The sequence below is a fragment of the Trichechus manatus genome, unplaced genomic scaffold, assembly GCF_000243295.1.
Source record: "Trichechus manatus latirostris isolate Lorelei unplaced genomic scaffold, TriManLat1.0 scaffold00398, whole genome shotgun sequence".
NCBI lineage: Eukaryota > Metazoa > Chordata > Mammalia > Sirenia > Trichechidae > Trichechus > Trichechus manatus.
In genome coordinates, this window is record NW_004444334.1 from 289,629 (window position 1) to 301,117 (window position 11,489).

Consider the following 11,489-nt stretch of genomic DNA (forward strand, 5'->3'; position numbering starts at 1 on the left):
CTGACATCCATTTTGGCTTTTTTTTTGTTTCCTGTCTTTTTAATGACCTGTTACTTTCTTCATGTATGATGTCCTTGATGTCATTCCACAGCTCGTCTTGTCTGCAGTCATTAGTGTTCAATGCATCAAGTCTATTCTTAAGATGGTCTCTAAATTCAAGTGGGATATATTCAAGGTTGTACTTTGGCTCCTGTAGATTTATTTTAATTTTCTTCAGCTTCGGCTTGAACTTGCATATGAACAATTGGTGGTCTGTCCCACTGGTGGTCCCCGGCCTTGCTCTGACTGATGATATTGAGCTTCTCCATCGTCTCTTTCCACAGATGTAGTTAACTTGATTCCATGTATTCCATCTGGTGAGGTCCACATGTATAGTCACCATTTATGTTGTTGAAAAAAGATACTTGCAATGAATAAGTCATTGATCTTGCAAAATTCTATCATGCCATCACCAGTGTCATTTCTGTCAACAAAGCTATATTTTCCAAATACAGATTCTTTTCTTTGTTTCCAACTTTTGAAATCCAATCATCAATAATTATCAATGTATCTTGACTGTATGTTTGATCAATTTCAGACTGTAGAATTTGGTGAAAACTTCAATTTCCTCATCCTTAGTATTAGTGGTTGGTGCATAAATTTGAATAATAGTCATATTAACTGGTCTTCCTTGTAGGTGTATGGATATTATCCTATCACTGACAGCAATGTATTTCAGAATAAATCTTGAAACGGTCTTTTTGATAATGAATGCGAGGCCATTCCTCTTCGATTTGTCATTCTTGGCATAGTAGACCATATTATTGTCTGATTCAAAATGGCCAGTACCAGTTCATTTCATGTTCCCCAAAAATATGTGTATCAGTTTGGCTAAGCCATGATTCCCAGTATTGTGTGATTGTCCACCATTTTGTCATCTGATGTGATTTTCCTACGTGTTGTAAATCCTATCTCTATGATCTTAATGTGATGAGATTAGTGGCAATTATACTAATGAGGCAGGGCTCAATCTACAAGATTAGATTGTGTCTTAAGCCAATATCTTTTGAGATATAAAAGAAGGAAGTGAGCAGAGAGACATAGAGACCTCATACCACCAAAAAGCAAGAGCAGGAGAATAGTGTGTCCTTTGGACCTGGGATCTCTTCACTGAGAAGCTCCTCAACCAGGGAGAGATTGATGACAAGAACCTTCCACCAGAGCCAACAGAGAGAGAAAACCTTCCCCTAGAGCTGACACCCTGAATTTGGACTCCTAGCCTACTACACTGTGAGAAAATAAACTTCTGTTTGTTGAAGCCACCTACTTGTGGTATTTCTGTTATAGTAGCACTGGATGACTAAGACACTAGGATATTGATCTTTATGCATTCTATTTCATTTTTGAAAACTTACAATTTTCCTAGATCCATACTTTGTACCCTCCATGTTCTGATTATTAATGGATATTTGCAGATGTTTCTTCTCATTTTGAGTCGTGCCACATCAGCAAATGAAGGTCCCAAAATCTTGACTACATTCACATCATTAAGGTCAACTCTATTTTGAGGATGCAGCTCTTCCCCAGTTGTATTTTGAGTGCCTTCCAACCTGATGGGCTCACCTTCCAGCACTGTATCAGACACTGCTATTCATAATGTTTTCATTGGACAATTTTTTCAGAAGTAAACTGCCAGGTCCTTCTTCCTAGTCTTTCTTAGTCTGGAAGCTCTGCTGAAACCTGTCCACCATGGGTGACCCTGCTGGTATTTGAAATACCAGTGGCATAGCTTCCAGCATCACAGAAACATGCAAGCCACCACAGTAAGACAGATTGGCAGAAGAGTAGGGGATAGATAGATATAGATATAGACGCATATTCCCTGGGTGGTGCAGTTAAGCACTCAACTACTAACGGAAAGGATGGTAATTCAAACCCATCCAAAAGCACCTCAGAAGAAAGGCCTGGTAATCTTCTGAAAGGTCATAGCCTTAAAAACTCTATAGAGCAGTTTTTCTCCGTAACACGTGGGGTGGTCATGAGTCCGAATCGACTTGACTGCAGCACGTTTGGTTTTTATACAATTCACACATCTTTTGCTTTGTAACTAAATATTTTTATTTAATATTTTGAGAATTTTTTTTTCATTTGAAGAATTTTAGTAGTCTAAATTTTTCTTGTCACAAGAAAATGAAAGCAACTACTTCCTCTAAAGTACATTTTCCTTTAAATGTAGAATCTGGGTGCTGGGATGCATATCATATATAGTGTTAAGCAAAAGTGTTGCTACTAGTGTTGTGGGGCTAATTTTAATGGTAACAGGGATTAAGAATGCTTTTTTTAAGTCTTATACTGAGTTCAAATTGAGTTTATGTGAATGCTTTGCAACCTATGTGATTTCATTTACTGCTGTGACATAATTAGCTAATTTGGTCAGCCAACTGAAACTGAGGGAAAAGTTAAGAGATTCTTTCTTGAATCCTGAGAGAAGGATGAGAGCCAGAGGCTGAGTTACTACACAAGAGGCTTTAGGAGACTGAAACTAAGCAAAGCAGTTTTTGAAACTGGATATTCAATAAGGCAAAGAGCTCAAAACTAAGTCACATCCATGTTTTATGGAGCATCCCTCCACAAACGCACTTGAATATTGGTCAGAAGCTTTGGGAGAAACAGGTGATCTAGACGTCATCCTTCTCACCATGGGTACCAGCAGCAGTAGTAGCAACGAAACTACCTCAAGCAATAGTGTGGGCAACTGATAGTTGGCGAATGCAAGCATGAACTGGAGACAGAAAAGCAAGGCAGGTGTCATTTGGTAACTGATGTGGAAAGAAAGGACAGGTGAGACATACTTAAAGTTTGTACTAGTGCAGATAAGCCAATTGGGGTCATTATAATTTTGAGGTAGCTACAACTGTGTCCCAGTTTGTAGTCACAGATGGTGAGACCTGGTGACACGTGTTTAAGAAATCATCTCCTTTTACCCGACAACTGCTTTACCTTTGTTCAAAATCTTGCAATGACTTTCAACCCATTTATAATAGCCTATACAGTTCTTTATGATCTCACTTTAACTTAATGGCATCAGTTCCTACTACGTTCCTTCTCACTCCAATCCAACCACTCTGAAGTTCTTACAGTTTTTAGAGCACACACCAAGTATAATACTACCTTTTATTTGTAGCTCCTTTGCCTGTAATGCTTCTTCCCCTAGATCCTGTGGGGCTTGTTCCTAGTTCTTGTTTCGGACCTTGTCAAAAGCCACCTTCTCAGAGTGGCCAATTCTGTCCACCATCCTTGAAAGAATAGGCCATTTTTCTCTGGTCCCCTTAATTGTAGCATATGTCATCACCTTACATACAATTTTTTTTTTTAATTGTCTCTTTCCTCTCTCTCCTCCACTATCTTGCAAGCTCTGTGAGGACAAGGAATTTTACTCTTGTTTCTTCCCTATATTTCATTGCCTATAATAGTGTCTATTACATGATAGATTCACAATAATTATTTGTTGCATGTGCAATGAGCAGTTTAAAACCATAGATTCTGGAGCAAATCTGTCTGCCTAACCACTTACTAGTTATATCATTCTTCCCTCCTTATTTATAAAATGGAAGTAATAATAGTATCTGCCTCAAGATTCTTGTGGGAATTACATGAATTAATACATATAAAATATGTAGAAGAGCATCTGGATCTATTTAAATGTTTTATATTATACAATTAGGAGCCCTGGATGGCACAAACAGTGACACACTTGACTGCTAACCAAAAGGTTGACAGTTCAAACCCACCAGAGGTGTCTCAGAAGAAAGGCCTGGCAATCTGCTTCCAAAAAGTCACAGCATTGAAAACCCTGTGGAGCACAGCTCTACTCTGCAACACATGGGTTTGCCATGAGTAGGAACTGACTTGACAACAACTGGTTTGGTTTTGGCTTATTAAATCAGCTTTCCTATCAAATAGATTTTTGTTATTTGCTAGATTAACTGAGTATCACATTGATTTGTGTTACGTTTTTGGCTATGGCATTCACAATCAGACCAGGGCCATGGAAGTGTGAACAGGATGGAAGTAACTTATAACAAAATATATGGTGACTGGCTACTCAGGAAGAATGATGAAGCAAGGAGAAGTGAGGTTTTGATCTTGAGAGACTATGAAATGATGGGACCATCATTTCATCATTCAGAAGAAAGTCAGATTGGGAAAATTGTTTATAGGGAAAGATCATGAACTAGTTTTAATTCTTTAAGACCAAAGTCTAAGTCCCAAAGGGCTATAGAAACCTTCTGCTGGTAGCCTGAAGAAGAAGCCCCGTGCCCTTCACAAGATCTCTCCCCCTGAATACAGGCTCCAGAGCAGGGGCTCCATAAACATCTTTCTGCAGGATGCACTTAGGGGCCTGAATCCCTGTTTCAGTTTATGTTGCTCCCCTAAATCAAGCCTTCCTCCTCCTCATCTTACTTCATTCATTAGACAGAAAATATCAGACAGACATACTCTAAGGCTATGGTTTATCAAGAGCATAGGCCTACCGTGCTGTTCTGAGCTTTGGCCCCAGCATATTCTGATGCCACCAGTCCTACTGCAGTCTCCCTATAGCAACTGATGCCATTTTTAGAGAAACTTATACCAACAACCAAGAATATCCCCTCCATTTCTTTTTCCAACCATACCCACTATCATTTCTATTGTATCTGTGTTCACAACAGAAAACAGTAAGCTCCAGGTGTGTACTGTCAGCAAAGCAGATTACCTTCCCGTTTTATACGAGGCAGGAATGGGAAGTGTTATCCTTTATTGAAAATACCACCCTGTCCCTCTAGAAGCAGTAAGTCCCATGTCCCAGGGTTCCAGCCTGAAAAATCTGGTTAGAAGTACTAGGTGAAACCTGTGTCCCGGGGCAGATTCAGTGACACATCTTGCTCTTAGGTATCAGATCCTGAGCCGGGAGCTCTGATGAAATTACCCAGTTTTAAGGCCTATGCTAGGAGTCCTGATGGTGCTTTGCTGCTAACCAAAAGTTCAGCCATTCGAACCCACCAGTCTCTCTGCAGAAGAAAGGTGTGGCAATCTGCTTCTGTAAAGATTATAGCCTTGGAAACCCTATGGGGCAGGTCTACTCTGTCCTATAGGGTCGCTATATGTCAGAGTTGACTCAACAGCAATGAGTTTGTTCAACAGGTTTATGGTCTACACTATAGCAATGACACAAAACTTTTCTGGCTAACTTGTGTCTCAATATTTAAAACTTTCTGAAATCCTGTGGAGCTGGTATTATTACGAAATCCTGTGGAGCTGGTATTTCTAGCAACGTGATCATATTTCCTCAGGGCTTCTTTTTAAGCCTCTCTATGAAAACTGTATGGGAAGAAGTGTGTATGTGCAGGCAGCCCAGATCCACTTCTCCCTGGGGACATGTGTCTCACTGAAACATATACCCACATTTCAACTATAGTACCTTATTAGTACCTTATTCCTAGCAGGTACTTAAAACTGCAATACCTTATCCTACTTAATAGAATTAGGATAGCATTAAGGCATTGTGTTTAGGAAGCTGTAGTTTTCGGAAAATCGCTGTAGAAATATGGAGTGTGCTACTTTAGCTAAACGAATCAGGAAAGGCATCTCTATAGAGGTGGCACCCAAGCTAAGAGCTGAAAGGTACCAAGAAATGGGCCACAGGAGACCTGGGGGAAGAATGTTCCAGGCAGAGGGAAAAGTAAATATAATGGTCCTGAGGTGGGAAGAAGCTTGGCATATTAGAGAGAAAGAAAGAAGTCCAGTGCCAGAAAGCATAATGTAGAATGGGGGAAAGATTGGGAATGAGGTTAGAGAAGTTAATTTGAACTCAGTTCAAGTTAAGAATTATGGTGATCAAAACAACAGAGCCATGGAGAAAAGTCCATTCAGTGGGGAAACATGGGAAATATATTTGCAATACACACCCATGCCAGAAATTGAAGGAACCTTACTGAGGCCACATGGCCTTCTCCGTGTGATGGAACTTTGACTTTCATCACTTTTTGCTCCAAATAACCCCTTGACATTCTCCTTCCTTTCTGGACTCTAGTGTCCTGCCTCTAGATAGATTGTCTGAACATGTCGTGCAGAAGGTGGTGGACTCTCAACAATGGAAGGGCAAAGGTGCAGTGGGTAAGTGATCACAGGACCCCATCTATTAACTTGAAAATGCCTTATAAGGAGTTATAAATTTCCACTAAGAAATCTATATAATCTGCTTGATTATCCATCCCAGGACGGGGTTGGTGTGAGCTTTGTAACTTAGCAGCTCCCTGCTTTCCAATAGTCCCAATTAAATGTATCTTAATTAAAGGAATTAGATAATTTAATAATCCGTATAAAAAACTAAGGCGAAAACAAACATTATCATCATCCAAAATAACAAAGAAAAGTAAACACGTAGTTTACATGCTATCTGATCACTCTTTTCCTTTATTACCTTGGCTCTGCCCATCAAAACTTACGGTCAGCACACATGTTCTCTTTCTAACTGCTCAGTATGTGAATCCCTCCCCTGCATAGGCACATCCACAGACACACACAGACTCACAGAATCTCAGGGAAACAAGAATGCCAGCCCAACCCCAGCCTCACTCTGACAGGAAACATTTCATGTGTTATTATTTCCTTTAGCTATCTCTGAAGATGACGAACAACTGAATCACTGTGGATCTGAGGCACTCACCTGCCTCCTTCACCTTTGGTGGGAAGCAAGGGGAGAGAGGAAGCGTTTTCAGAAGAGCACAGTCAAATGAGGTAGAAATATCAAAGAGGGAATGAATCAAAGCAACATCACTTTCCCTGATGATAAATTTATTGCAGCCAGGATTGACTGAGAAATATTACATTAAGCAGAACTAGCTGCATAATTCATGGGACCAGTGAAAAATGAAAATGAAGTGCCTCTTGTTTGGGTATTACTAAGAATGTTAAGACAGCAGCAAGAGAGCCTTAAACCAAACAGGAGGCCCTTCTAATCAAGGGGGCCTGTGTTACTGCACAGGTCACATGCCCATGAAGCCAGCCCTGAATTCTAGGCTTTTGGTCATGGATACAGATACGAACAGGTGAATCCTTCTCTCAAGCAACTGAGAAAAAATAGAAGCGCTAAAGCCCAAATAACTACCACTCAGAGAAGGAAGAGATGAGCACCTTAAGCAAGATAAATTCAATCATGGGAATACAAAAAAGCTTGCAGTTGGGCAATCCAGGGACACTTCCTGGAGAAAGAGGAATCTGAATTACAAACAGGTATCAACGAGGGATCAATAGTGATGAACATATGGCCAAAGCAGAAAACCTATTGCTAGCAGATAGTTTAAAAAAAAAAAAAAAAGACTTCTAAAGGCTCAGGATCTCTGCCAGGAAAAGCGTTTTAACAGCACATGCTTTGGTTATGGGTCTGATCTACGGTTAAGCAAAACTGGACAAGGATTTTATAAAGAAGATCAAACTAATGTCACTAGAGTTGGCTCAGGCTTGTTTTCCACTTCTTCAAGTATCTGTTTTTGGCCCATGATTCCTGGGCTGAGCAGAGCTGATGTGCTGAACCCCTGGGGTCCTGGGTGTCGGCTCCCATGGCAAGGTCAGGCACAAGGCGAAAGAGGATGTAACAACTTGAGCTGTGGGGAACAAAGGAGAAGAGGGCCATAACCTAAAAGAAAAGAAATCAGAGAGAACGAGAAGGAAAAAAAGTAGAGGAAAGAATGAGTTAAGAAGCTGAAGAAGCAAAGAACGAGAAAAGGCTCACCTCTGCTTTTTAAACCAAAATTCAAGGACAATCAGCATGATCAGTGTAACTGTGACAGTCAAACAGATCAGTATCAGGAGTATGGAGTATCCATCTGTTTGGCGGAAAGTATGAATGTCAATCCATAATACTTTCTATTTCACTGCAGTTAATGCTTCTCATTTCACAGGAGTGAGAGCTTCCCAGCATTTTCATCTGTAGTTTCTGGAGCCCACATTTCAATTCCTCCAGAGTCTTTATCACTGATCTCTCTGTCAAATCACTAGGCCCTTCTGTCTTCTCTCTTTAGTACTTCTAATCCCCTACTTTCACTTTCTTGAAATTTAACTGCTATCATTCTCCACCTTTCATTATCTGGATTCTCTAACTCTTATTTTTCTCGTGACTAACAGTCCTACCCATTTCCCTAACTCCTCACTTAAAAGCCTAAGGACTTTCGTCCATCCTTTCGCCACTGGGCCCCAGTTCTTTCTCACCCCAGTGGATGATTATATCATGACCTCCAAGACTGCTGTGCTTCACTCGGCAATATAGACCAGTTGTTTCCCCAGTTGCCACGTCCAAGGTTACTCGGAGATACCAGGTCCCGTCAGCATTGGGCAGGACATCACCTTGCCGAGTTCCCGGCTGCTCCTGCTCCCCCCGCATCCACATCACCCACACAGGCTTCGGATGGAAGCCGGAGATGTGGCACACCAGCAGCAGATGGCCAGGACTAGGAGTAGTACCTTTGGACACCCAAGCTTCTGGCTTCACTGAAGAGAGATAGGGAGAAATTGAATTCAAGCAGGGACCCCAAGCCGGAGCTCAGGGACCCAGGGTGCCTTAGCAGTTTGCATAATCACTTCTTTCCCTTGTCTAGGAACCAATTCTAAACCCACACATCCCATCCTCTAGATTCTCATTATGAATTTCAAAAGGATGACAAAGAATGGTAAACCCAAATAGTAGAATTAAAGCATTAGGAATAGGAGAAAAGAGAGAGTCAGACTCACCTTGCCTTTCCAGTTCTGCCTTTCCTGCTTCAAGGAGGCCTGCCAGGAATCGAGGGCAAGTGTTACTGAGAAGGCCCTGCACTATTTCTTTAATATCTCTGTAGCGATTGAGCACCCTGCAGACATTCTGGGCCCGACTCCCTGCTCCTGGAGACGGCTGCCAGGAATTCCCTTGGAGACTCAGGAAATCTGTTCCTTGATACGCCCCTTTAAAGAAGCTTTCTGAGGCTTCCCCAGCACGTATTCTACAGCCAGCTGATATCTGAAGCTCAAAGGGATCTGCAGGGAGGGGAGGAGAGAGAGAACCAGTCTGGAAATAATTACAGGAAAGGGAGGTAAACAATCTAGAGAGTAAAGAGATTCAAAGGAAGGGAAATTTGCTGGGGAATCATAATGGGAGACTAGAGTTGGGGAGGGAATTTGTGGGAAAATAATTTGAGGATAACAAAGGTATTCTGAGATAATTTATGGGAAAGGGGTAGATGGGAGGGTTGTTAGGAAGATAGAAGACTGGTCTACAAGAGGACTCACTGATGAGTGATTAGACGCAGGCCCAGTCATGTGAGCACTAGTGCAAGGGAGAAGGGAGGACAGAAACCTGGTTGGGAGTCTGAGGCCAGGGACAATTCTTCCAAGGAGCCACACTTGAGGGTATGTTCAGGGATGTGAAAAGATATGTGCATGCAGGCCCTTCTGTGTATATGGAGGAGATGGGAAAAGGCAAAGAGAGACACAGGTAACAGGGTATAAGATCAGGAAGGTTGGGTAATAGAGTCCCTGTACCATCTTTCCCCTTTGGAAGATGGTAGAGCCTTCAGAAAGAGCAATGAATGGGGAACAATAAACTCACATTCAAACTGAAACTGGCCGGCAAAGGCTTGCACTTCCCGGGTGAAACCATGAAAGTACAACTGGAATAAAGCCTGGAGATTCTTCAGCTCCTCCTTGCTGAAGTTTCCCTGGGACCAGGGCCACAGAAATCGGATGGTGCCCAAGACGCTGTCCCAGCCATGTGTCTGCAGCTCACCCAGCCAGCCTGAGCCCTGGGTGTGTGCCCAGCTGTGGTTTGCAAAGGAGAAGATCTGGATCACGCGGAAGTTGAGGGGCTCTTCTCCTGCTGGATGAGGGGGTCCTGGGGCCTGGGGATCTGCAAAAGGAATGATGAATGGAGAGAGTGTGAGAGGATGAAAGGAGAGAGGCCCAGAGAAGAAAGGAGGGATGGAGCTAGATAGGCTGCAAATATTCTAATGCCCATTTCCCCCAGGCCAGCATCTTCTCCTCAAAATCAGAGAGAGAATCTGACACTGGGGCAAGGATTCATGCCTAGGACTACCCTGGAATGCAACTCCAAAAGCATCCTATAGAATATTGTTCCCTCCCCAACCCCATCCTTCCCAGAGATGGCTCTATGCTCACCTGTGCCCCAACCACAGGTGGTTTTCCACCTGAGCTCTTCTTACCTGCTGTGCTTTCACCAGGGCAGAGGACTCCCTCAAAGAGCAGGAGCAGCAGGAGCAGCATTGAGACTCTGTGAGGTGAAGGTCACCTAGTAGGACAAGCTGCCCTCACAGGTCACATACCAGCTCTCCTCCCCTCGCCTTCTCCCACTCCCATCTGACTTCCCTTGCTGCACAGACAACGTCTCCTTCTGCCCACTTCCCTGTCAGAGAAACTCCACTACCTCCCTGAGCCACAGGCCTCCCACAGCATCTCTCATTTCCCCTCCAGCTCTCACTTATGCTGCCCTCCTGCTCTTCCCCTCCCCCAAATATCTGGCTTCCAGATTTTCTCCCTACTCTTGCCTCCACCCTCCTGATCTCCGTTATTGTACCCACTGCTGTGGAAAGACTAAATCTGAAGCCTGCGACCTGACTGGAAAAGTTAGTAGCTCTTTGCCTTAGAGAAATGAAGTCTACACTTGGGTTTTCAATGTCTTCATCTGTGAAAAGAAGTGATGGAAGGTACCCAGTGGTGCCCAGTGATCCTCCCAGCAGTCTTCCCGTTGCTTATCTCTCTGTGGTCTTCTCTGCCTCCTCCTTGCTGCCCAGCTTCTCCTTCTCCCTCTTGTCTTCCCTGCCTTTCTCTACTCATTATTTCTGCCCCCAGAATCTACTCTTGCTCTTCTCATCCATCCTGCCTGTTCTCCCTGCCCCCTCACAATCTTCTCTGTCTCTTCAGTCTGTTCTTCTCAAAAGTATTATCAGAAGACAATAGGCATCCTGGGTGTAGCTGTATAACCACGAGCAAGTCTTCATTATCTGTAGGGGAGAAGTAACAGCAACGACAGTGCAAGTGATCAGATAATCTAAAGAAAATGCCATGTTTCTCTATTTCCCAGGTCCAATCAATGCCATTGTTGGAAGGGGTCTATGAACAGGCTTGACTTGGAAGTAATGAGGTAGCTGGCAGGTAGATTTTCATCTACATTGTATGGGTGGGTCTGGAGTGAGTAGGCAGGGGCCTTGGACCTCCAACTCTGCCCCAAGTGAGATGAGTGTGTCTAGAGACCTGTGAGCAAGCTTCACCCTGAGGATAAGGAGAGGGCAGGGGCAGGTAGGGGACCTCCTGTCACAATTGATGGCCTGGGAGCACTGATGCCCCCTCAGTGGTGTCTGGTTAGAGAGCAGCTTCGTCGGAAGCAAGGAAGTGGTTCTAGGGGGCTGGAGTGTTTATAGAAGAATTAATTACTGTGTTGAGTTATTTTTGTTCCTTTCATTTATGTTCGTCATTGCAGCCTGAAG

General features: G+C 43.1%; 1 protein-coding gene across 2 annotated transcripts; it reads right to left on the bottom strand.

The window, feature by feature from the left end:
• Positions 1-3,943: 3,943 nt before the first annotated feature.
• Positions 3,944-10,887, bottom strand: CD1E (CD1e molecule). Of its 2 annotated transcripts, none has more exons than XM_023725787.1 (6): positions 10,209-10,887; positions 9,599-9,895; positions 8,749-9,027; positions 8,230-8,508; positions 7,754-7,847; positions 3,944-7,625 (listed from the first exon to the last, which is right to left on the bottom strand). In XM_023725787.1, exons 1-6 carry the CDS (start codon positions 10,267-10,269, stop codon positions 7,466-7,468), a joined length of 1,170 nt encoding a protein of 389 aa, XP_023581555.1. In that variant the 5' UTR covers positions 10,270-10,887; the 3' UTR covers positions 3,944-7,465. The 2 variants fall into 2 exon arrangements, with proteins under 2 accessions (XP_023581555.1, XP_023581556.1); XM_023725788.1 differs by having other exon boundaries at positions 8,749-8,787; positions 10,209-10,886.
• Positions 10,888-11,489: the final 602 nt, after the last annotated feature.

Excerpts from the sequence above, each read along its gene's own strand:
- CD1E (XM_023725787.1), bottom strand. The coding sequence starts at position 10,269 with ATGCTGCTCCTGCTGCTCCTGCTCTTTGAGGGAGTCCTCTGCCCTGGT. Across the intron at positions 9,028-9,598 it reads CGGCCAGTTTCAGTTTGAAT|ATCCCTTTGAGCTTCAGATA; the intron begins GTGAGTTTATTG and ends CCCTCCCTGCAG. Across the intron at positions 7,848-8,229 it reads TGATATAATCATCCACTGGG|ATGGATACTCCATACTCCTG; the intron begins GTGAGAAAGAAC and ends TCCGCCAAACAG.